The 26,343-nt window shown below is 35.6% G+C and overlaps 2 protein-coding genes across 2 annotated transcripts; one reads left to right on the forward strand and one right to left on the reverse strand.

Annotated features, from left to right (window-relative positions):
- The first annotated feature begins 185 nt into the window (after window positions 1-185).
- Window positions 186-9,544, forward strand: zdhhc3b (zinc finger DHHC-type palmitoyltransferase 3b). The gene is made up of 7 exons (XM_067411163.1): window positions 186-389; window positions 2,250-2,587; window positions 4,225-4,349; window positions 4,491-4,587; window positions 5,085-5,166; window positions 5,259-5,389; window positions 6,852-9,544. The coding sequence occupies exons 2-7, from the start codon at window positions 2,279-2,281 to the stop codon at window positions 7,008-7,010; spliced, it is 903 nt and encodes a 300-aa protein (XP_067267264.1). The 5' UTR covers window positions 186-389; window positions 2,250-2,278; the 3' UTR covers window positions 7,011-9,544.
- Window positions 9,545-13,630: 4,086 nt separating this feature from the next.
- On the reverse strand, window positions 13,631-17,960 carry LOC137037782 (transmembrane protein 42). Its single transcript, XM_067412070.1, has 3 exons — window positions 17,768-17,960; window positions 17,356-17,502; window positions 13,631-15,997 (listed from the first exon to the last, which is right to left on the reverse strand). The coding sequence occupies exons 1-3, from the start codon at window positions 17,942-17,944 to the stop codon at window positions 15,857-15,859; spliced, it is 465 nt and encodes a 154-aa protein (XP_067268171.1). The 5' UTR covers window positions 17,945-17,960; the 3' UTR covers window positions 13,631-15,856.
- Window positions 17,961-26,343: the final 8,383 nt, after the last annotated feature.

Below are 26,343 nucleotides of genomic sequence, written 5' to 3' on the forward strand. Positions count from 1 at the left end.
ATTAAACAACGAATACGTTTAAATAACATTAATGCATTCGTGAGACACTTTTACACACGCTAAAATAAATAAATAAATAATGTACAAATCTATGTTTGCTGTTTTATTATTTTTGAAGCGTTTCCGACAGAAACTTTTATTTTATAAATTTCCAGAGCGGAAGTGCTCAGTCGGACTGTGTTGGGTGTGTGACGCCAGTGCCGAAACTTCCTGGTTGTCGCGCCTCACCTGACGAAACGAGGAATATTTTACACAAAAACACAATCGTTTTGCTCATATATGCAACACATAAACATTACATCACTACATCAAATGATCTGCGTGTTAGTGGGAAGAGAATTCATCATTTAAAGCTCAGTCGCGCGCTGCTGGAGGAGCCACAGACCTCGGTGAGTGTGTGTGTAATGTGTGATAGTTTGTGTGTTTAGTCCTGTATCACTGTTTTCTTTTAATGGCTAAACATTTTATCCACAAATGTAGATTATTTTTCAGGTATACCCTCGGATTGTAGATTTCAAGAATAATTTGGTACGATATCTAAACAGCTCTGTCAAAAATGAAGTATAAAAAAAGCAGGGATTTTGTTGGATTTAGGTTATAAATATAACTTATGTTAACATTTTATATATATATATATATATATATATATATATATATATATATATATATATATATATATATATATATATATATATATATATAAGATTTCTATTTTAAATAAATGCTGATATTTTTTAACTTTTTATTCATCAAAGAATCCTGAAAAAGTATCACAGGTTATAAAATAATATTAAGCAACACAACTGTTTCCAACACTGATGATAAATCATATTAGAATGATTTCTGAAGGATCATGTGACACTGAAGACTGCAGTAATGATGCTGAAAATTCAGCTTTGATCACAGGAATAAATTATATTTTAAAGTATATTAAAATTAGAAAACCATAATTTTAAATTGTAATAATATTTCACAATATATTGTTTTTTTATGTATTTATTATGAAATAAATGCAGCCTTAATGAGCATAAGAGACTTTGTTCAAAAACATTAAAAATAGTAACATTTCCAAACTTTTGACCGGAAGTGTGTATGTATGTTATATATATATATATATATCACATAAACAAAAAATCTGCACAGCTCAAAAGAATGAATAACATACTTCTAAACAAGATTTTAAAAATAAATCTTAATAATCTCAAATCATGTTGAAGTCAGTCTGAAATGGAAGTGGAGATCATCTTTTCTTCTCTATTGTGCTGTATATTGAGTGAAACGGCTTCTCAAACAAGAACAAATTTTGGGCGGAGTTTTATTTTGTCTGTGGGGATGTGATTGGCTAGTTGGATGGTTGTGGTTTGCGATTGGTGGATCTCATGTGAGTGACAGGTTGCCCCGCCCTCATCCGGGAAAGAGGAGAGAGGGGAAGTTATTCTGATTCAAAATTACCAGGAACATGAATTTAAAACAGTAATGATGTGCGCAGATAAATCATTTAGAATAAACAACAATATTCCATTTAAAATATTTTCCATTTTTATTTCATAGCTTTTCTGAATGGTCATTATGTATTTTAGATTTGCTGGCACCGCATTCTCTGCTTTCAAATGAGTGATGATCACATGAACGAAATATTGAAAAAAAACAGTGTTTGAAAGTTGATTTCAGAAGATCATGGGTTAAATTCTCAGGGAAAGCATGAACTGATCAGATGCAGGGGTTAGTTCACCTAAAAATAAAAACTATCCCATGATTTACTCACCCTAAAGCCATCCTAGGTGTATATGACCATCTTCTTTCAGACGAACACAATCGGAGATATATTAAAAATATTCTGGCTCTTCCAAGCTTTATAATGGGAGTGAATGGGGGCCGAGATTTTGAAGCCCAAAAAAGCGCATCCATCCATCATAAAAGTAATCCATACGGGGTTAATAAAGGCCTTCTGAAGTGAATCAATGGGTTTTTGTAAGAAAACTTTATAAACTATAATAATTGGCTTCCGACAGCAGTGTGGATTATTTTTATGATGGATGGATGCACTTTTTTGGGCTTCAAAATCTCGGCCCCCAATCACTCCCATTATAAAGCTTGGAGGAGCAATGATTTTTTTTAATATAACTCTGATTGTGTTCATCTGAAAGAAGATGACTTGAGTAAATCATGGGATAATTTTAATTTGTGGGAGAACTATCCCTTTATATGCAAAGAAAGATTTTCATGTTTGTCTTTCTGTCTCTCTGAAGGAGGATGTGGGTGCTTCCCGTTGGGAAGGATGAAGAGTTCCCCAGCTAACCGCAGTCGGGACATCGAGCGGCAGGCCGGATATCTGCGCCCGGAGCACTGCACCCCGCCCCCTCCTCGCTCCCACTCCGCCGGCGAGATGTGGTTCATCCGGGACGGCTGCGGCATCGTATGCGGCGTGATCACGTGGCTGCTGGTGTTCTACGCCGAGTTCGTGGTCTTGTTCGTAATGCTGGTGCCGGCGAAGAATGTGGTGTACAGCTTAATTAACGGCGCCGTGTTTAACGGGCTGGCCTTCCTTGCACTGGCGTCGCATTTCAGAGCCATGTGCACCGACCCGGTGAGGGACGCACACACACACACACACACACACACACACCAATCCTGATCAGGAGCGATGCGACACGTATCCAGACACGTTCACACCAGGAACGATAACTATAACGACAACCATACAGTTATCTCTGAGAATAGTGAAGTCCACAACCCAACTATAACGATAATGACACAGAGGAATGATATCTTTCAGAATGATTATTTTCCAGTAATGAAGGATAAAAACATTGACAGCCAATCAGAATCCTTTCAGCTTTTAAAAAACATTTAAAGTTGCAGCACACATTTACAATAAACAGAACGTCATCATCCATCGGTCTAAAGGTCGATATAACTATAAATAGAGCTTTATTATCTGCTGGTTTGCAAATGATAAGGATGCTAATATAGTTCTTGTTCTTGGTGTGAACAGCTGTTAAACTCATGTTTCTGTCCTGACGTGACAGAATTGCAGGCAATTTGAGCATACTTTGTTTATAGGTGAAGTATGTAATTTCTTTGTCTTTTGTGTAACTAAATGAATTAGCAAAAATAATGCAAAAGTAAAACATTTCCCTCTTCTGTGATAACCCCGCCCTGAACTCATGTGATTGGTTGAATCCTGCTTAGTGACTCAACAACCAATGACTGACTTACAGTGACACTCAACATGAAACAGACTCCACGAACTGCACAATTTGGAGAAAAAATCGAATTGCAATTTTTTTAATTAAAGGGTTAGTTCACCCAAAAATGAAAATTCTGTCATTTATTACTCACTCTCATGTCGTTCCACACCCGTAAGACCTTCGTTAATCTTCAGAACACAAATTAAGATATTTTTGATGAAATCCGATGGCTCAGTGAGGCCTGCATAGCCAGCAATGACATTTCCTCTCTCAAGATCCATTAATGTACTAAAAACATATTTAAATCGGTTCATGTGAGTACAGTGGTTCAATATTAATATTATAAAGCCTTGAAAATATTTTTGGTGCGCCAAAAAAACAAACAAAAATGACTTATTTAGTGATGGCCGATTTCAAAACACTGCTACATGAAGATTCAGAGCGTTATGAATCTTTTGTATCGAATCATGATTCGGATCACGTTTCAAATAGCCAAACTGCTGAAATCATGTGACTTTGGCGCTCCGATCCGCTGATTCGACACACCGATTCATAACGCTCCAAAGCTTCCTGAAGCAGTGTTTTGAAATCGGCCATCAATATAGAAGTCGTTATTTTGTTTTTTTGGCGCACCAAAAATATTCTTGTCACTTTATAGTATTAAGATTAAACCACTGTACTCACATGAACTGATTTAAATATGTTTTTAGTACATTAATGGATCTTGCGAGAGGAAATGCTATGCAGGCCTCACTGAGCCATTGAATTTCATCAAAAATATCTTAATTTGTGTTCTGAAGATGAATGAAGATCATGAGGGTGAGTAATTATTGACATTATTTTCATTTTTGGGTGAACTAACCCTTTAATACTTTAATTATTAAATTAAAAAAGATCCAGGTTTGCTGTGCTTGTTTGTGGGGCTGCACAATTTGGCCCAAAAGTTTCTGATTACAGTACTAATGTTGTATCAGTTGATGATAAATGGTTCAGACTCTGAGGTTTTGACTCTTTCCTCTTCCTGTGGTTTCAGGGAGCCGTTCCAAAGGGAAATGCCACTAAGGAGTTCATTGAGAGTCTGCAGCTCAAGCCTGGACAGGTGGTGTACAAGTGTCCCAAATGCTGCAGCATCAAACCTGATCGAGCGCATCACTGCAGGTGACAGCACACACACACACACACACACACACACACATACAGTATCAAGAACTAAATGATCACTGCTGGTGCAGGAAACCTCGACTGTGACCTTAAATTCAGAGATAGTTTCCTGAAAGAGTGTGTGTTTGCTCCGTCTAGTGTGTGTAAACGCTGCATCAAGAAGATGGACCATCACTGCCCCTGGGTCAACAACTGTGTGGGAGAGAACAACCAAAAATACTTTGTGCTTTTCACTGTGAGTTTCATCACAACTACTCACAAAACACACACATTCAAAAAATTATATACTTCAAAACCTCAGTATTTGGTACCAGTACTAGTACAATTTACAGTACCAGAGCAACAACTGTTGAATGAAGCACTTTAATGTCCAATTTTGTCTCGTCCGTTGGTTATTACTGTCGATCATCGCAGTTTCCGATCCAATCGCACATTAACATATGGTTGTCTATCCAGAAAATTTTCAGTGTACTGAGCAGCAGTGAACTTGTGTTCAGGCTGTGAATGGGTAGTAAACAGAAAGCAAGAGAAGAGCCTCCCTTTATAGTCACTAACACCGTGTCCAAACCAGACATGCGACGCGACAATGAAAGTGATACCCATTACTAAAACTGAAATAAAAATAAAAGCTAAATAGAAATATTAAAAAAAATAAAAACTGAACATAAAAAATTCTAAATGCTAATAAAAACTATAATAAGTAATCCGTACTGTTTCCTGTCTCTTCTCCAGATGTACATTGCTTTGATTTCCCTTCATGCTCTCATGATGGTGGCTTTACATTTTGTCTTCTGTTTTGAAGAAGACTGGACAAGTAAGTGTTTGTGTCTGCATGATTGGCTGCTCATGTTGTGACGGAGCTCTCTGATTAGTCCTGCATTGATCGTTCCTGTTTCCTGTCCTCAGAGTGCAGTTCCTTCTCTCCTCCGGCGACCGTCATCCTCCTCATCCTCCTGTGCTTTGAGGCTCTGCTCTTCCTCATTTTCACCGCTGTGATGTTCGGGACACAGGTGCACTCCATTTGCAACGACGAGACCGTAAGTGACGCTTATCCTAAATGTAACCTTTCATGTAGTGTGTGATAGAGCTGTTTGTGAATGTAAAAGGTCTGCAATGTTTCAAAGAGTGCAGATAAATGGACTGAAATGAGTCGTCAGTAATTCCTGTCTCACTTCCTGGTCTTCATTGGCTGAACAGCATCTGCTTTGCCCCGCCCTCAATCACTGTAGTTGTATCAGAGACTGGAAGAGTTTGGTTTGTGTTGTTCATGTCGAGACGCCAAAGCAAATCCACTTTGAGGTTGATACGGTAAAACCTACGCCACCGTTACTGTTCGTATCACTGTGTTTCTAATACTGAAGAAGAGCGGAAATTCAGATATGGTAATATTGAGTGTTTTGTTTTCCAACACGTGCTGTAATCAATCGACCAAGCACAACAGACTGGGCCATCTGACCAATCAGAGCAGAGGAGGATTTAGGAAAGGAGGGGTTTAGAGAATCATTTATCCAACCGTTTCAGACACTGAGAGAAAAGAGATGATGCTGCAATGCATATTATCAGAAAATTAAAGTGTTTTTTGACCTTTGATTTGTTTTTACCTGCTGTAGAAGATGCCAAAACAAAATAAGGACCTTTAAAATAGAATAATAGGGGCACTTTGAACCATAAAAAAACATTTTTGTTTCTTGAAATAAAATAAATGTTAATTGAAATTAAATGAAATAAAGTAAAATAACTTGTTTTATTTCAGCTTGTTGCCAAGGTAATATTTCTAATTCTCATTTTAAGTTTAAGTTCTAAAATTACTGAAGCTAAAACTAAAATAAAATTAATAAAAACTATAGACATATAGTTTAAAAAATGACAAACAAAAAATAAGACTTTAAAATTTTAAAAAGGAAAAAATAATAATAACTATAATATTATATAAATGATACTTAAATAACTGCTTAATTACATTTTGTGAAATTTAAGCAGTTATTATAGCATTAATTTTTTTATTTCTGTTTTCATTTTAATTACAATTAAAGTCATTTTATTACTGTTTTTTTTATGTGTAGTTTTTTTTTTATTATTATTTTAGTTTTAGATACTTTAGTACATTTAAGTTAAACTAAATGAAAATAAGAAATGTTTACTTGGCAAATAACCAAAATTTTGTTTTTAAATATATTATTTCAGATTTTTTTTTTATTTGATTTAAAGTAACAAAAATTAGCTTGAATTTTACCTGAATTTTTGATCAAATCGGAGCAGTTTCCAACCCCTTTTATGATGTGACCAATCATCACGTTGAATTGATTTTTTTCACCTTACACTTTTCAAGATTCACAAATCTCATTTTATTAATTTGTGAATATGACAGATATCAGTCCATGTGAGAAGGGTTTGTCTTCTTTGTTCTCCTGTGCAGCTGGAGAAATCATTTAGATTGAAACTGAACATAGAAATCATCAAATCAAACACTTTTCTGAGACTATGAATCTCTATTTGCAGGGAATCGAGCAGCTGAAGAAAGAAGAGCGACGATGGGCCAAAAGGTCGAAGTGGATGAACATGAAGGTGGTGTTCGGTCACCCGTTCTCTCTAGCCTGGCTCAGTCCGTTTGCCACGCCGGATCAGGGGAAGGCCAATCTCTACCAGTACGTGGTCTGAGACGGCGATCCGTCGAGCGCAACCTCCCCCTTCTGTCTCTCCACAAACATCTCTTTGCTTTTTACCTCTGTTTCTGAAAGATCTGACAGCACAGAAACTCTCGCCACACGGTTCTAGTGGCTTCTTTACGTTCATAGAGTAATACTGACGTCCTGAGCACCGCCGGCCCAACCTGCACTGTTCTCACACTGTGAACGCTGTGATCTAGATCATGTTTTGTGATGAATTTGATTCTGCAGCCATTTGAATATGAGCTGATGAGATTTTAGAGGCCTTGACCATGAAACTTACTAACCATCACCAGCCGTGGCAAATAACTGAAGTGTTTCTCGTTGATGTGATGACAGATTTTTTGTTTGATTGACAGATGCCTTTATATTCGCTGGTTAATTAAGAAATGCCTTTTCTTTTGGAGACCGTTCGCTCATGTTGTTCGCAAGCCTTAGAAACTAACGTGTATTAGGAATCTAATGTTGCCAAATCTTAATCCATTATCTCCAATGCCCAAAGTTATTTCTTTCTTGATCGAAACAAGTTCATCACTCGCATAACACTAATGAAAACATGTCCGGCTCATATTCCACATCGAAATCCTGTAATACAGTCGTTTTTACTGAATTGCATTTAAAAAAAGTCAGTATATTATAAAAATATATATTATATTAAAGTATATTAAAAAAAGTATGTATATTATATTATATTAAAAAATATATACAATTTATTTGTAATATTTTTTTGCACTACAGTAATTATACATTTTCATTAATCATCTTGAAAATTATGTAATTTAATTTTTCCTGATGTTTCTTGATGCTAAACATAATTTCTTAATGTTTTCGGGTCATATTCCACAGCAAAATCCTTTTTTCTTTTTGCATCTTGACATTAAATACATTTAACCCTCAGATTTACGTTATTGGAATTATAATAGTTTAATTTTTTTTGTAATTCTCATTCTCTGGTGATTCTCGTTTCTAATTTTTACTAAATTGCATTATAAAGTCAACAATTATACATGCAATAAATGCTAAAATGTTGTATATATAAATATACGTACATACATGCATATATATACATTTATTAAAAAATATTTACAATTTATTTTTAATTTCTTGCATTACAGTAATTATACATTTTCATATTTAAAATTATGTCAGTTAATTTTGCCTGATGTTTCCTGATGCTAAACATAATTTCTTAATTTTTTCTGTTGATTTTGGGGTGAAATATGACGTTTTTGACTGGTTCATGGGGTTAATGCAAGTTCCTCATGAATGCAGTATCTCATTATTGCTGTAGAAATATCCTTTGTGACTATAATACGACGTTTGCAATACTTCCAGCCATTCTCCAGACGGTTTTCACTGTCTTCAGGCGGTGGTGCTCATGGATTCCTTACATTTTGGTGTCACTACAGTATTTGAGCGTGAGCTTGATCTTCCTGAATCTAATCGAGTGACTCCAGACGTCCCTCAGGTTCACATGATGATATATCAATCCTGCTTCTCTTCCAAATCCAGCTCAGACCATCAGATATTCATCTTGTCTTCATAATCTGCAGCCTCGAACGCTTTTAAACGAGAAACTGACGGCTGTAGACGCCCCTGAGATCTGATCAGGGCTTATCCTTGGGCACAATTATGTCAGGTTTGAAGCCTCACTTTGCTGCTTACAACTGAAAGTTGATTGGATTTGAATGCATTGACGTGTTGGATGGCTTCGCCGGAGGATCAGTATTTCCCGTCTGCTCGCGGGTTTCTACGGGTCGTTAACGTTCAGTCTTCATAATCACTGCTGTTCAACGATTGCCATTTCTGTTTCTGTTTTCTTTGCACTTTCTTTTCTTTTGCCTGTTTTCAATTTATTCTGTTTTTTAAATCTGTGCTTTATGTTGTGCATGTATTTTAAATATATCCGTATCTTAATGCAGTTTTGGGTGTTTCGGGTTGCTTTCACTTTGAAAGTCAATTCAATAAATTTCTCTTTGTTTTTTTCATTGTTGTTCGTCTTTTTGGTTATTTCTGAGCAGTGTTGGGTCATCACATAACAAGTACTATGCATTAAGTAATCCGATTACTTTTTGATGTAATGAGTAAAGTAGTGCATTACCTGACACAATATTTGAGCATTGAAGTAATGCATGTTACTTTTTAGTTCAATTGTTTTACTAAACTACCTAATTAAATAGGAACAGGTAAAATGTACAAAAGTAACAAAACACATTACTTTCAACTTTCAATAAACGGATAATATAACCTGTAATCGATCTTTTGTATGGCCTTCATAGCTCTAGGGTCAGGAAAAATCCCAAGTGCTCAGAATATAATAGTCATTCTGTGTCAAATCAATTTCAGAAACTTCCCCGGTTCAAATTTTTGATTTTGTTAATATTTTTTCTGTAGAAAAACCAACATAAATAGTGATGAAAGCCAAAATATTAAATGTCACAGATGTATATTTACTGAGTAATCCACTATTTTGTAGAGTGGGATCAAAATGATTATTTTCACCTGAGATTTGAAGCCAAATTAGAGGGACGAGGCAAAGATGGCAGCATCGTTATTTTATTTTTTCACAAAGATTGGTAGATCTATTAGTAAAAATGGTTGACTTTAGCAATCTTTGTTGCATTATTTGCCAACGGTGACTGTTCAAAAATGGGAAAAAGGCACTTTTTGTGTTTCTTTGCCTCATGTTTGCATGCCTGTAACGCAAGAAGTATTAAAGATATCTTAATGTCCTTCTAGATTCTCAATCTTAATAAACTTTTCTTTCGAAATCTTAATTTTCAAGGCCCTATATAGTTCAGTTCCATAGATATGAGGATCTCAAATCAGTTCCATGCAATTGTGAAAAATTCAGCTGATATTCATTGCATTTAAAGAGGAATGTCTGAAGAATAAATAATGTTTAAACTAGAAATGTATCTTGTTTTCCTCTTTTAAATCAATTGCATGAAAATAACTCTCTGAGAACCAAAAATCCACTGAAAATGGTTCAGTGGAGGAACATTAACTTGATCTCGAAAGTGTATTTATAAGAATCTAAATAATCTGAATTTACACTCTAAAAATGCTGGGTTAAAAACAACCCAAGTTGGGTTGAAAATGGATAAACCCAGCAATTGGGTTAAATGTTTGCCCGACCTGCTGGGTAGTTTTATTTAACTCAACTGTTGTTTAAAAATTACTGTATTGCTTAATTAAAATTAACCCAAAGTATGTTGGAAATTAACATTTATTAATGTTCGATGAATAATAAACAATAAATATTTATTAAATTGCTTATTAATATTAATAAACTATTAAATTTATATTAATACAATATTAAAGCTTATTAATAAACATTCACCTTTTGTCTATTATTGTTGCCTCTAATTGCATCTGGTTTTTAATTTCCCAACGATTTTGGGTTCATTTTAAGCTAGCCATATAGCAATTTTTAAACAATAGTTGGTTTAAATAAAACTACCCAGCAGATTGGGCAAACATTTAACCCAGTCGCTGGGTTTGTCCATTTTCAACCCAACTTGGGTTGTTTTTAACCCAGCATTTTTAGAGTGTACCAAGAGTTCAAATACGCAGTATCATAACTACACATCCCTACCATATAGGGCCTTAAAAATAAAGATTTCAAAAGAAAAGTTTATTAAGAATGAGAATCTAGAAGGATATTAAGGTTTCTTGAATACTTTTAGAGTCACAGGCATGCAAACTTTGGAAAAGGAGCATTTATGGCACTCAGACATGTATGTCCTATGCAATTGAGCTGGTATAATTGAGCATATGGTTTTTGACCTCTGGCACAAATACCAGTATATTAACTTTCCCCAATACTGTTGATGAGGAAAAAAATCTCCACGCATCTACAGATTCAAAATTTTGCACCATTTTCAGAAATCATTTCAGCTCAGAAACGCAGTGTTTTCTGTACACATACAAAGAAAGAATCAGCACAAAACACTTTATAGCATTTTAATGATTCACTATCGTAGTATAGTTTCATTAAATGAGTATAGATTGTCCATTAAATAATAAAACTATTTACACATTTATAAATGTGGCCTTATTTGTATACAGTGACCGGAACACAAACAGACGGCATACACTACATGAATGAGAGACATATCCTATTATTACAAGACGGTTGAGTTATTTTCATTTATCAAAGATTTACACACAGGCCTCAGTGCACAATATTTACTCATTTGGTCCCCAATGATACAGTATCTAATGCCAAATATGATGATATTAGTTAATGATAATGACACAAAAGGAATGCCCACATATAAGGCAAATTATTCATACTTTAACAATTTATATTTTGCATCTCAAATACTACATGCTATATGGTAACAACCATTATTAAAGTGTACATTTAGTGTCACTTTGGCCTTGATTCAGCATTAACTGATTAACAATTATTAGTCTGTTAGCATTATTATAACTAGGGGTGTCAATTATTTGCTCTGACAACAATGCAATTCTAATATTGACTTACTAAATGAAGAGAATTTTTCTTTTTCCATGATTATACCCTTTTCAATTGATTATAATGGATGCATGGAATGTTCATCATCAGAAACACCCCTAATTATAACCATACGAAACATTAATGTGCTCATCGTTACAATTATATATTAATAATTAAACACAGCAGGATGGATGTTCTCAACATTAAACACAGAAACGGCATCACATTGCCAGGGACTTTATAACGTCACATTATGTTGGCTTCAGGAAGCGTTGGACGTGTATTACGCATTCGGTCCATGTTCATTCGATTAAGATCTACCATGTTTAGCTGCTCTACGAGTGTCTGGGTGCATGCGGCCGACCGAGACCACAGGAAGAACTAGAGGAATTCACAGGAAGTACAAGACCTTGACCTGGTCCTTCAGTCCCCTAATAATCACACACATCTGCTGAAACTGCTTCAGTGTCCTGGGAGGTCGACAAAAACCAGCTTAAGGTGGTTTGGACTCCATTTGCTCTCTTAATACACGCTACTGATCTCATTAATCTTCAAGCCAATAATCTTGCTTCACTTGGAAATGTATATGTGATTACAAAGGTCAAATAGCAAGCGTGACTAGTTGTTTTCCAGCATTGCATCATCCTGGTAAGTTTCTGTGTGTTTGAAGAAGGGGCTGAAGAACAGGTTTTGGTTGGTGTTCATTCACACAGCTACAGAAAGTGTCTTTGCTCTCACATCACTGGATGTTTGCATGCATAAGATATGTGGCATATATCGGAAAAGCATCTTCCGTTGAAGAATGTACAATGCCAACGTTTGGAGAGGTCTGCTGTTATTATTGCCACACGCGGCACTCACAGTGCTGTAGGGTGATGGAGAGAATGACTGTGAGACCCTGCAAAACTCAGTGAAGGAAGTGATGTCACCGAGGGCGTGAAATATGAAAATAAGGGACAGGAAGCTGTTGGTGTGAAAAACTACTTTTAAATTAAATATTACATTTATGGCATCTGTCAAATCAATTTTGTAGCTAAGGGGAAAAAGGGCAAAAAAAAAAATTATTCTTTTCTTACCAGAAGAATCTCATGAAAACGTTCATGTTCAGCTAATATTTCAAAAGAAATGATGTTTTGCATTAAATAAATATGGTAACACTATACAATAAAGTTTCATTAGTTAACAACAACTAACAATAACAATACTTCTAGTGTATCAATTTTAGTTCATGTTAATTTCACTATTCACTAACAAAGGTTAAAGGCACAATATGTAATTTTCACCACTAGAGGTCGCTTATTCAAAACAAAGGCGTAGCTTGATGTGATGGGAAGTTCGGATCATTTTACCGACTCTGACTTTTGAGTCTCGTTCAACAAAATGAACGAATCTTTTTTCGAGTCATTTCGTTCATTTTAGCAAAATGTAATTAAAATGTTACGTGTTACTTCCCCAACACATCTACTACTTATGCAAACGTTGATCCCACTACAAACAATACAAAACTACAATGCTATAAGATTCAGAAATGATTAATTCATCACCTGGGTCTTCAGTTTATGACAAGCTGATTAAGCTCACCTCACCTCTTGTCTGACAAGTCTTCGGGTTTAAGTCATTCCTTAATGACGTGACAGGCAGTCCCATGCTAAACCAATGCAGTCTGAGCCGGAAAGAGAATTGATTAGTTCTCTTCATGAGTCTTTCGGGTTTTTGAGTCGTTCCTTAAACACGTGACAGACCCATACGCTATTTCTGACATTTTTGTCACTGTTTTTGTTACTGTTTCTTGAGGATCTGTGGTGTGTTATTATAAATAAATAAAGCCCTGTTATACATAAAGTATTGATTAATTTATCTTTTTGACTGTCTATCTGTAAATAAACACTAGGCTAAATAATAATATAATAATCCAAGCCTACAATACAAAGTATTTATAGCCTAGTTTGTTCATTTTTACTCCAATTTTGAGTTTGCTGTTATAATAATTGCTTTTCCTAGGAAGTCTTGACATATTAGTCTAATATATGTATAAGAAGATTGCTCAAAAAGGACATAATGACATAAATTAAAAGCAAATAACATTTTGAATTTGAATTATTAATGTTAGTTTAAGACATCAAGGTTATGATAACTTCAGCTTTAACAGTTGTAACACAAACTCAAACAAAACTGGAGAGTTAATGTTATTTACTAATAAATATAATGTGCTTGGGTCACACAGCATAGCGTATGGGTCTGTCACGTGATTAAGGAAGGACTCAAAAACCCGAAAGACTCATGAAATGAACTAATCAATTGAATCATCAGGTGAACTACTACTAGCAGTACAGAACCTGTAGAATATTGCACATGCGCGACTGAACGAATCACCCCCCGAGACGACTCGTTCTTCCCGAGTCACATTAAAGATTCGTTCAAAATGAACAAATCGTTCAAGAACGACACATCACTAGTAGCTTGATGGCGCCTTGATTTGGCGGAATCATGGGAGGTGTTGTCTTCACGTCTAAAACTGGTGGAAAAGAATCTGACGAATCTCGGGGAGAAAACATAATCATGGATGAGCTAATAAGTTTTATTATCATTACTGTAGTATGAAGCAGTGTGTGAAGCGGAACGAGGCCGCTGGAGCGATTGCTACTGAGAGACGAACGCAATGGTTTGAGAGCAGTGGAGCTTTTATTATGCCGCAGACGAGCACTTTTGCTTCTTCTGGTCAAGAGTATGTGGGTAACGCAGCGCTGTTTATCATATTAGATACATTTGTGTGGTGAAAGTTGTTATAGTGCTACTCTGTGCGTTTGCTCGGCGGATACTATGAGGCACTTGTTGCACACTGCGGTAAAAAAATCAAGAAAATTAGATTTAAACAATAAGCGGCACTATTTTAACAAGGCCGTGTCCAAATACTCTTTTGCTAGTTTAACGACAAAAAAAATGGTCGCACTGCAGGCACATGATCCAAAAGGGTTGTACCTATTCTCTTAATGTGTCATGGGTGTGTTTTGGGCGTTACGTGCAATAAACCAATCAGAATCTCGTCTCCCATTGAAACGTTGTGATCCGTTGTGATGTTTGTGTGCTGCTGCACGTCCCTGTGTGTGTAATAAGCAGATGTGTGCAGATGTTGTGCACCTGCATATACGTGTATATTACTAACGTGCTCTTTAAATGACAAAAAAATACTGCGGCATTGACTTTAGAGCAGGTTTCAGTTGGTCAATGGCACAGTCGTTTTCAGTTGCCTCAAAATAGCAACACGCCAACAATGCATCTGAACACACCTCGCTTTCAGATCAGCACGCCCATGAGCGCACAGATGGGTGCAAATGCATTTGCTATTTAAATAACGTGGTGCAAGACAAGAAAATGATAATGCCATCGGGCTGAAACTAGCAAAAAAACACTTGCTTCGTGCCTGGCGTTGCATTGCACCGGGTGTATGATAGGGCCCTAAGACTTTCTGTGTTGAGCTAAATAACATGATTAGTTTTCTGTCGATGAATGTATCCAAACAGTTGCTCGTCTGTCTAATAAAACATACAATATATTAAAGCGTCTTTGGTGTTTCCATGGTTTCTACAAAATAAATCAAGGGTAACGTGGGTATTATGTCATTGATAGGGCGATGCATGGACACAGTCCGTGTCCTGGTTAAAATTGCTTATTTCTCTGGATTTAAACCTTCTTGGAAACATTTAGGATAATGTAAGTACACAAGTCAACTAAACACTGTTTTAGTGGTTTTTGGATATTTTAATCCAAAAATCTTACATATTGTCCCTTTAATAAATGCTGTAAATCATTGTTAGTTCATGTTAGTTATGCATTATGTTGTCGAATGAGACCTTATTGTAAAGTGTTATCATAAATATTTCACCCAAAAGTGAAAATGCTCATTTTTAGCTATTTATTATTTGCTAAAAACAGCCTTCATCCTCTTTATTAAAAGCATTTATTCTTTTTTTCACTTGATTTTGTGGTGAAATATGATCCTGACATGTCAGAGATTCATTATCACATTAACAGTGATGTAGGTTCATGCACCTGTTGTTTTTAATACTTTTTATGGATTTTTATTCTTTTAATATTAAATAATAATAAATGTTTTTAATATTTGTTTTAAAATATTTAAACGGATCTTTGGCATGACAGCAGACTTTCCACGGCTGCTCAAATATTCTAGCGCAGTGAAGCGAAATAAACGAAAGACTCGTTATGACTGTTTTTGTGTCTTAGAGCAGTTGGACCCACAGCGAGTGAGAATAGTGGCGATGTCAGTGTGTAAGCTGCTGTTTCTGATACGTTTCTGAACACAATGAAGGCAGCCGTGTCATTGGTCACACCGTGAGCGTGCACGTCAGCGCAGGTCACTCTCTCTTGCTGGCGTGTGACTGCGTGAGGTTGGGCGACGTGTGATGAAGCACCAGGAGACCAGAGAGAGTCAGAGAGATTCCCACCCACCACAGGGCCATGTGGGTCTCCCCGAATATTAGCTGCCCCAGAAATGCCTGTCGAGCAAACGTAAAATCGTCACACATACACTGATACAACTCAACACCTCCATAATTATAATATACAAATTAATATTATTGCATGGTAGATTATTTTCTATGCTGCAATGGATTATCATTTTGAGTTTATCTATTTTGTAAAATCATGAAGTAAAATCATTTTTTTATTATGATTTGTTTATTTTTAAATCAAATCAATATTTCATGTCCATTTATTTGTTTGTTTTGCACATTCATTTGCAGGCCAAATCCAAACTGACTTTTTCCACTTGTACCACAATTTGTGAAACAAAACACTGTTTTTGCAATGAAGTTTATAAATATAAATCTATAAATAACGACTTTTCCATGATTTTTGTATTCATTCATGATGACTTTATGATGATTTTTATAGCATTTACACATATATTTTTGAGTGCAATTTTTGTATCCACAAAGTAAAAGCATTTTTCAAGCTGATGTATCATTTTATTTTAATTTGTTATTAATATTATATTTTATAATTATGATTAAGCTGAGCATATCTAAAAATAATATATAATATTAATGCTGTCAAACGATTAATCGTGATTAATTGCATCCAAAACAAAAGTTTGTGTTTACATATTTATATATAAAATATGTAATATTTTATATATATTGTAAATATTGTGTTTATATTTATATATAAAATATTTATATTTATATGATATAAATTATATATAAATATAAATACATATATATGTAAATATTTCTTATATACATGAATGTGTGTTTATATATATATATATATATATATATATATATACATATATATATAAAATTTATATACGCACATATGCATATATATATATATATATATATATATATATATATATATATATATATATATATATATATGCACACGCACACATATACATATTATATATTTAAAAACTTTTATGTTAGATGTGATTAAATGCGATTAATCAATTTGACAGCACTAAAACAAACTAATAAACTGATGCATATTTGTTAGTCATACATAAATGAAAAGATACAATATTCCTGCACTCAAAAAAATCACGGCATAGTTCATTAACTATGTGCATCAGTTTGATTTTATTTAAAATTGTATTTATTTTTTAAATGTCTTAGAATCAATATAAATCTGTTTATTGTGAAAATAATTGCATTTCCTCTGTTGAAGACATATGACCTGTTTCATTTATGAATGACTGACAAATATGCACAAGTTTATTAGTTTATGTTAAAACTTCTGCGGAATCCAAATACTTGGAAATGTATATGCAATTCAAAACATAACTTCCTACCACTAAATTTTGAGTGCACCTCACTCCTAACCCTTATTTATCTTAAGCAGTGCTGATGCTCACAGAGGAGATGAAGTTGGAGGCGGTGGTGGTCACAGTGGTGCGCGCGGACGAGCACGAGCTCCGCAGCGCTTTGGCCAGGAAGGTCCACATCACAGCGTTACAGGTGAACAGCAGACCTCCACACAGCAGTCTGAGAGGGATGTGCAGCTGTCACGGGATACAGTGGGACGGATTAGAAACCACTTATTATACACTGACAAATTCAGGAGCCATAAAAGTCTAATGGGATTCACAGTGCTCCATTAATTCATCAGGAAGAGCGATGGCACGTGCGCGCGCGGTGCTGAAGGTCATCCGTGTGTGTCTGTCACGTAACAGCATCATGCATTACATGTGCAGTGTAATGTGAAGCCTGATGATGAGGTGTTTGCGGTTTTTTGTTGAGCTCCAGCAGTGATTCATTCACACTCACCCAGTCGCACGCGCTCGTGTCGTTGTGCTGCGTGAATTTCCTCTGCTCGCCCCACGTCCGCAGTCCCGTCTCACACACGCCCTTCAGATAGTCGGTGCCGAGAGACAGTTTGGCGGACGAGGACGCCACGGCGCCGAGAAATCCCGCCAGCAGCGCGTACAGGACACCGGGAAACATGACTTCAGCAGACCCATCACATCTCCTTCTCCAGCACTGCGAGCGCGTGATGCTGCGAAGACACTCCATCAGCATCATCACTGCGAGCAGGTGCATTCTGGGAACTGTAGTCCATGCTGAATTGTGCTCAGTGCGTTCTCGGAACGTTCTGGCAAGGTTATGAACAAACGTTCTTTCAGTAACATTGATAGAATGTTATCTGGTCTTTAATAATGTTCTCAAAACGTTAGCACAAAAACATTATTTAAATCATGGAATGTTTTTTCCTATCCATTCAAAAGTAACAATGCAATAATGTTTGCATAATAATAATAATAATAATAATAATAAAAAGAAACGTTCCCTTAATATTAAATGCTTTTAATATAAATGTTTTAAATGTTTTAGAACTTGTTAGCTGGGAATGTTATAGAAGTTTAAGTTTACTGTAAAGCAAATGTACTAAACTAATATACATGCATATATATATATATATAATGTTATATGTTTGGAGTTTAAACGCTATAGTCGTGTTCCAAATTTGAAGTTTATATAAAAAAAATGAGCCCCCTAAAATGTTTCAAAGTACTGTTTCCATTGTAACGCAATGTCTAATTTCAAAACAGTTTTGATTAATTTTAAGCTTTTGAATAATGAATATGAACATTGAATATGTGATAAGGAGGAAAGGCAATAAAGTGGCAGCATGCATGAATCAAAACTGATTTCTATTTCATTAGATCATTTATTATAGCTTGTCAAATTTGCTCCTTATTTGGGTGTGAGCAAAAACACGCCGTTTTTCTCGGGGGCGGATTTATGTAAATTGTAGGGTTTGTGATGTCACTAACTCAGGAAGAAGCTCATTGTAGTCCCTACCAGCCGTTTGTTGTAGTCCTTAAACAGAAAAATATCTCCCTTTGCATTGAACTTTAAAAAGTAAAAAAAGGTAAATCATAATCAAGGAACCCTTTAAACTGTAATATTTTTTTTTCACTGTATTTCTATGAAACAAACGCAGCCTTGGTGATCAGAAGAAACATCTTTGCATTCATTAAATAAATTAAATAATTCTTAAAACTGATGGTTCAAAAATGTTCCAGTGAAATTCCACTTTGTCTGTGAAATCAGTGAGTCAATAATAATGAGATGATCCTCCATTCCCAGACAGACACCAGAATCATGACCTCATCAGAGAGAGACGCTCGTCTCAGATTCCCATTAAAGATCTCATGATTCTCATCCAACAGTGTTTCTGATCTAAAGGGATGTTGTGCTGCTTAGATTCTCTCAAAAGTGTTATTTTAGTATTTTTCTATACTATGGGAAGTATATTAGTGGTCTAATGTAGCTGTGAGGCCAGTAGAGGACACTAGAGTCACTAGAGCAAAGCTTCTTATTCCTTCTTTCCCTTCACTTCATCTTCCCCTGCTGCAATGTTTAACTACCAGTCGAGGGAGTTCTGTGATCTGATAAGTCTTAGTTCAGAAAAAAACAACTAAAAGTGAGTCATAAGTTTGGAAAAGTTCTGCAAAACTCCTTAAACATGTACTAGTAGCTAAAAGATATAATAGGTCTACTATGCTCTAAAAAATCTTTGGTTATTTTTTCTACCCAAGTCCGGGGTTGAGCCTTCTTGGGTTATTTTTTGGGGGTTATTTTTTAGTTTTTGTGTTACCCAGCTCCTGGGTCATATATAACTTAGGGGTTGGATTATTTTTCGCTGGATTTTTGCGCCCTCTTCAGGAGAGAGCAGTGCATCTCCATCAAATTGGTGCATGTTTTCCGTTCAATACAGGTTTGTGTACGTTTTATTTTATCTATGAATTCATTATTGTGCTATATATCGTTTAATTTTATCCAAAGCAACATACAGGGCCACAAAGGCGTAGATTTGGTTTCAACATTGGGGGGGTTGAACGTTGGTATGCTGTCTGTTATTTATTTTATTTTTTTTTTATTAAAAAAAGAATAATCTGTTTTGTGTGTAACGTTTATTGGATAATTTATTTCTTATCTATCTATCTATCTATCTATCTATCTATCTATCTATCTATCTATCTATCTATCTATCTATCTATCTATCTATCATAACTTGAAATTTATGTATAATCATTCATTAAATTCTAACATAACTGTGATTCTAAAAAGAAAATTATGTTAAATATTGAAACCGCCAGTAGGCGGCAGCGATTCGCTTTTATTATTGAGTCAGTCACTTAAATCGTTCATTCAGCCAATTCGTTCAAAAGTCAGATTAATTTAGGAAGAAAACAAACACCGATGTGAATACTTTTGTCATTGATAAATACAGACACTATTAAAACATGAACTAACAAAACAGACGGCTGTTTTGATAACTGATTGCAGTTACACTGTTAGCTATGGCTGAATTGCAATGGATTAGCTAGCTAAAATATATGTGGAGTGTACTTAGCTATTACAATATTCTCATACCTCCTCCTCAGTACATGCTTCTTTTTAACGTCTCTCTTTGACCAGCAGTTTAATATAGTCGGTTGGTCAGCGGTTCTCTTCATTTTTTGAGCTACCCGTACTCTCTCATTCAAACAGCAGAGCGCCACTCGCGTTGTTTTGGTGAAAGTGCGACGCGCATTGGTTGGACGTTACCAATCGGTTCAATGCAGGGGGAGTATTTTTTCTCTCTAATTTATTATGACAAACTCATATTTGAATAGAAACGAAATTATTGCTTCAAAATAAATTAATTCTACATATTTTTCATATGATCTATGGTGATTTTTATGTTGAAATATTGGGGGGGGGTTGTAACTGAAGCATTTGAATATTGGAAGGGTTACCTCCCCCCCATCCCCGGGCCGCGATGTGAGACACCTAAAGAAGTGTTTTCGTGTGATGGAAACGCCTGATGCCTTGCATGAAATGTAATGATTTTATTACAAAAATATACAAAATATAATAATTAGGATGTTAAAATATGTTCTCTGAATTGTACACTGTTTGTTTGTGGACAGATTATGGAGTCAGTCATAGCCAATTTCGGATATGAGTGAAACACACGGCGGCGGTCTGAACTTATCGGTTCCCCCGCCGAACGCGATCATCTCCGGCACGAGATCCAGCGCTGTTACGGTGGAAACAGGACAACAGAGACTGGTCCATTACACTTGAATTACTTCTAAATGTTTCATTTTTACTTATATATTTGTTAAATGAGCTTAAATGTAGGCAATATGTACACTCTAAAAAATGCTGGGTTAAAAACAACCCAAGTTGGGTTGAAAATGGACAAACCTAGCGACTGGGTTGTTTTAACCCAGCGGTTGGGTTAAATGTTTGCCCAACCTGCTGGGTAGTTTTATTTAAACCAACTATTATTTAAAAATTGCTATATGGCTAGCTTAAAATGAACCCAAAATAGTTGGAAAGATTAAAAACCAGATACAATTAGAGGCAACAATAATAGACAAAAGGTGAATGTTTATTAATAAGCTTTAATATTTTATTAATATAAATTTAATAGTTTAATAGTTTATTAATATAAATTTATTAATAAGCAATTTAATAAATGTTTATTGTTTAATAATTATTCATTGAACCTTAATAAATGTTCATTTCCAACATACTAGGGTTAATTTTAATTAAGCAATACAGTAAATTTTAAACAATAGTTGAGTTAAATAAAACTACCCAGCAGGTTGGGCAAACATTTAACCCTACTGCTGGGTTAAAACAACCCAATTGCTGGGTTTGTCCATTTTCAACCCAACTTGGGTTGTTTTTAACCCAGCATTTTCTAGTGTATTAAAAAAAACAACAACGATATAATTATATAAATATAATTGAAAATAATGAATTATCATGCAAACCAGTGGTGAGTAGCTACGTTATAAAAAGTTGAGAGGATTTAAGTTAATCCATAAACATTAATTCATGTATGAAGTAAAAATAAAAAATAAGCTATTATAGTAAAAATGAATCAACCCATTATGCTAGGTTAAATAACCCAACATGTGTTCTGTCCTATACTGTACCACCTGCATTGAAGTACAGTATAGTCACACTATAGCAAACCTCTCCCACATTCTGCTATACTAACTGCCTGATTTCCACCCTCGCTGTAAGCAGCAGTCAAATAAAGTCTCCCATCCATGCCACGGCCTGGCTCAAGCCTGCTTAGCTTCAGAAGTAAGCCAGGCTTTGGCCAAGGAAGGCTACAGCCACACTGCGTTTCAAAATCACATGAATAGGGGTACGGTATTTACCCAGTCCTGGGCTTGAAAACAACCCAAATTGGGTTGTTTATAGAATTAGTAACTAAAAGAGATATATAGCAAACTGAAAGATTCAAGCTGCATGTTTTCATCTTCAACAAAGTCTGAAGTTTCTCTCAGAGGCCAAGAAGAACTGCCAGAGATCATCACGGTCATATTCTCTCATTAGCACAATAACACTCTGAACAATGAATGTCATGAGAGGACAGAACGAACGCCTGAGGGGGAGAAAAATTCACCAACTAGTATTTCTGTGAAAGATTCTTCACGAACAACAGACAGAAGCAATTAAAGGTCATCACTGTCTCTGCCGGACCACGAGGATAATTGGCCTCAACGTGGAACGTTTTTTCTTCCAGAAAGTGTGAAGAACATGAGGAGTTAATTAGAGATATAGATAGATAGACAGCATAACCCCAATAGATGGATCTCTGTGTCTCCTCATGTGAAGCATGCTGGAGTTTTATTGAGTGTAACAGGCTTCAGTCGGCGAGTCGAGGCTCCGCTGTGACGTCTCTCTGTTCAGCTGCTCTCAGAGATCCGATGTTGGACGGGGGACCTAATTTGACAGGACCTTCTCAGCTGGAACGACTTTCACTGTGAGCATGTTGAGTCCAAATATAGCCACCATCGCAGGAGTGTGCTGCTTCAGACGGCAGAGCAGCTCCACATCAGAGCGAGGAACGACAGCTCGCATCAGCAGACACATGCCAAAACATCAATGCAACATCTCGCAACAACACACAGTCACATGAATGTGCTCATTGTGTCTGTGTGACTGATCGCTCAAAACGCTCTGAATATCATCTGAATGCAGAATCTGATCTGGCATTTCTTGCATTCTTATGAATTAATCAGATGCATTAAAAAGAGATCTGAGAGCTGCATCACACCAGATCTGTTAAAGTTTAAAGACCTTAATAATCCTTGAGTGCATTTGCGTAAATGAAACATACTGTAAATATACAAAATTCTATACTCTTGTGATAAAACATAAATCTGGCTGTTATTTCAGTACCTAGCAGGAGAAGAAAGTTTTAGTTTCCCTGGAAACTATGAAACAGGTCAGATTTAACCAGGTTTATATATTTATTATCAATAAATTCAATTTGTTTCAATCTCATTTTTAAGTTATTGAATATTGCTTGTTCCACAAGTTAACTAGCCATATTTTAACCATGTTCATACTTTTTTAAATGAATAATACATTTAATTGTTTTCACAATAAACAGATTTATACTGATTCTAAGCTATTTTAATATATCATGATTTTTTTGAGTGCAGAAATCTGACCTGTTTTAGTATCACTGACAACTATGCATTAATACAGTCTAATCCATATAATATAATAGATGGGAATTTTATATGCAATTCGTATAAATCTTCAGGGGACCAAATATGCCACTTTCACAAGATGTAATGTAAGTCTCTGGTGTCTCCAGAATGTGTCTGTGAAGTTTCAGCTCAAAATACTCCACAGATCATTTATTTCAGCTTGTCAAATTTGCTCCTATTTGGGTGTGAGCAAAAACACGCTGTTTTTGTGTGTGTCCCTTTAAATGCAAATGAGCCGCTGCTCCTGCCCCCTTTCCAGAAGAGGGCGGAGCTTTAACAGCTCAACAACAACAAAGCTGGAGAATCTCACACAGCCAAAATGAGGATTGTCAGCCCAACATGGCCACACCCCCTTTGTTGTGTGTTCTCAGGGGCGGGATTTATGTAGATTTTAGGGTTAGTGATGTCACTAACCCAGGAAGAAGCTCATTGTAGTCCCTACCAGCCGTTAGTTGTAGTCCTTAAAAAGCGATTTCTGTAAAAGAAAATATCTCGCTTTGCACTGAACTTTAAGCATCATAACTTTGCAGATGTTGTTTATGATCAAACAGCAACATAATCAATCACCCCGTTAAATTTAGACCTTAATATTTTTGAGTCTATGAGTACTAGTAAAAGTTCAGACTTTAGCAAGCACCGCTAATTATGTTTCATATGTAATTAAATATGTGTGATTGTGAGCAGATGTTAGTGTGGTGAAGTGTTCAGACATTAGGGTGTGATGACCAGCAAAACGGCAAGAAAGGAAAGATTTCCTGATGTCCAGTTCCTGCGCTCATCATCAGAATGAGCGCTTTGTTCTCTATATCAATGTGCTGGTGACAAGACAGAAAACACAGCTACAGTATAGAGAAACAATGACACTCAGTTACACAACACAGACTGAACATTCATCCCTCGCTGCTTCTCATTCACATGCATTAATAGTGTCTGCAGCTGCTCTGTGATGCTGTAAATCACGGCTCATCATGTTCTACAGATGCAGGATGAGACTCTTGTGCACAGATCAGCTGAAACGCAGCAGGAGATTGAATGGGTCTCTTTTGAATAGGGCTGTCCCGTTCAATTTGCAAAATATTTGCCATTTAAAACGTGATTTTAAAAAACCTGTTCAGGCTGCCATAAAATTTAAAGTTTAGTCAACTTGAAATGTGAAGTTATACTAAGTGACAACTTGGTTCATTTGAGTTGACTAAACTTAAAATTTAAGGCAGCATGAACACATTTTTTACATAGATAGATAGATAGAAGGACAGAAGGATGATAGATAGAATGATAGATAGATAGATAGATAGATAGATAGATAGATAGATAGATAGATAGATAGATAGATAGATAGATAGATAGATAGATAGATAGATAGATAGATAGATAGATAGATAGATAGAAGGATGATAGATAGATAGAAGGATAGATAGATAGTATTATTATTATTATTGTATAATAAAAATATAAAAGTTACTTTGACTCTTTTTGCTCTTTTTATTTAGCGCATTTTTTCATATCACATCTTTTAGAAATTATCATAAATTAGTTATCATTCGAAAGCTTACAAACTCAGCATTCATCCTGTGAAAACTGTTTTGAAATTGGATGTTGCATGTAAATGGTAAATTGCTTTAGCAGGCTCCTCCCCTAGTGGGCGGTTTCAGATCTCATATTACAGATTTTATTTTTTAACTATACTTTATATTTAAATCTTTTTCTAATCTTGACAAAACCCATATCGTCGGAAAGGTCTGGATCTCAAGGTTCCATATTTGGTGATTATTTTGTGATAGAAATTTCAATGGATAAAAAATTTCAATGGATGTGGGTGACACCTGGTGGATATTTTCAGTACAGCACCTAAACAACTTTAATTTTTGTGATATCAACTTCAAATTTGGAACACAACTCGTTTAGACATATGGCTTTGATTTGATAGCAATTTTAGTGTGAAAATATTCGATAAAAACACATAGCCATATTGCAATTTCGATGAATCGCATGTGTTTGGAATGTTTTACCGTAATGCAGCTGACCTGAGCTTGACTTCAGCCACAAACACGCTCTTTCTGCTCGTATCGATCTGCAGTGTGTTTGCTGTGTCGTGCTGGCAGAAGGAAATCCATCTCTGGCCTCTTGTAGTGAAACCTGAAGCGGGAGGTTTGGTAAATACGCAGCACAGATCCATCAGCTCGCTCCTGTAGCTCCATCTCTCAGATTGATTTAGTGACTCTGAGATGCCTTAGTTTCTTTATCATACTAATGGACAGAGAGAGCGAGCGAGAGGAGTGCTTCTTATTTCAGCTTTTAAACTGTTTCGCTCTGCTGCAGGTCTCTGTCAGGTAAAGCGCTTACTAAGTGGACAGGCCTTGAGCAAACAAACAGCTTTCAAGCCATTATGCTTTAGTTATGTTCAGTTAGCTGCAGTTGCCATGTTCAGAACTGCACACTACTCTGACTACAGTAGTGAAGTCCACAAAATGTGCATGAGATACTATATCCCACAATGCAATGTGCTAGACTTGACCTTCCATTAATGAAGAATGATTAACACCAACTTATTATTTAATCATACTGCCAAAAGCTCAGACATTTATTTTCTTCACAAGATTGGATTCAAAATGCAAAATAACCATATTTATTAGTAAATTCCACTACTGAAGTCACTATCTGACACATTTATTGTTGCATACTGTTTCACATGCTATTCTTCAGTATGCAGTATGACATTTCAAACATAGAAGAAAGTTGGGAAAATATGGCTACCTAAAAAACAGGTTCATTAAATTAAGGTTCATTAAAGCTTCTTTATAATGATATTATTAGTTCAATTTAGAAACA

The sequence above is a fragment of the Chanodichthys erythropterus genome, chromosome 15 (genome assembly GCF_024489055.1).
Source record: "Chanodichthys erythropterus isolate Z2021 chromosome 15, ASM2448905v1, whole genome shotgun sequence".
NCBI classification, from domain to species: domain Eukaryota; kingdom Metazoa; phylum Chordata; class Actinopteri; order Cypriniformes; family Xenocyprididae; genus Chanodichthys; species Chanodichthys erythropterus.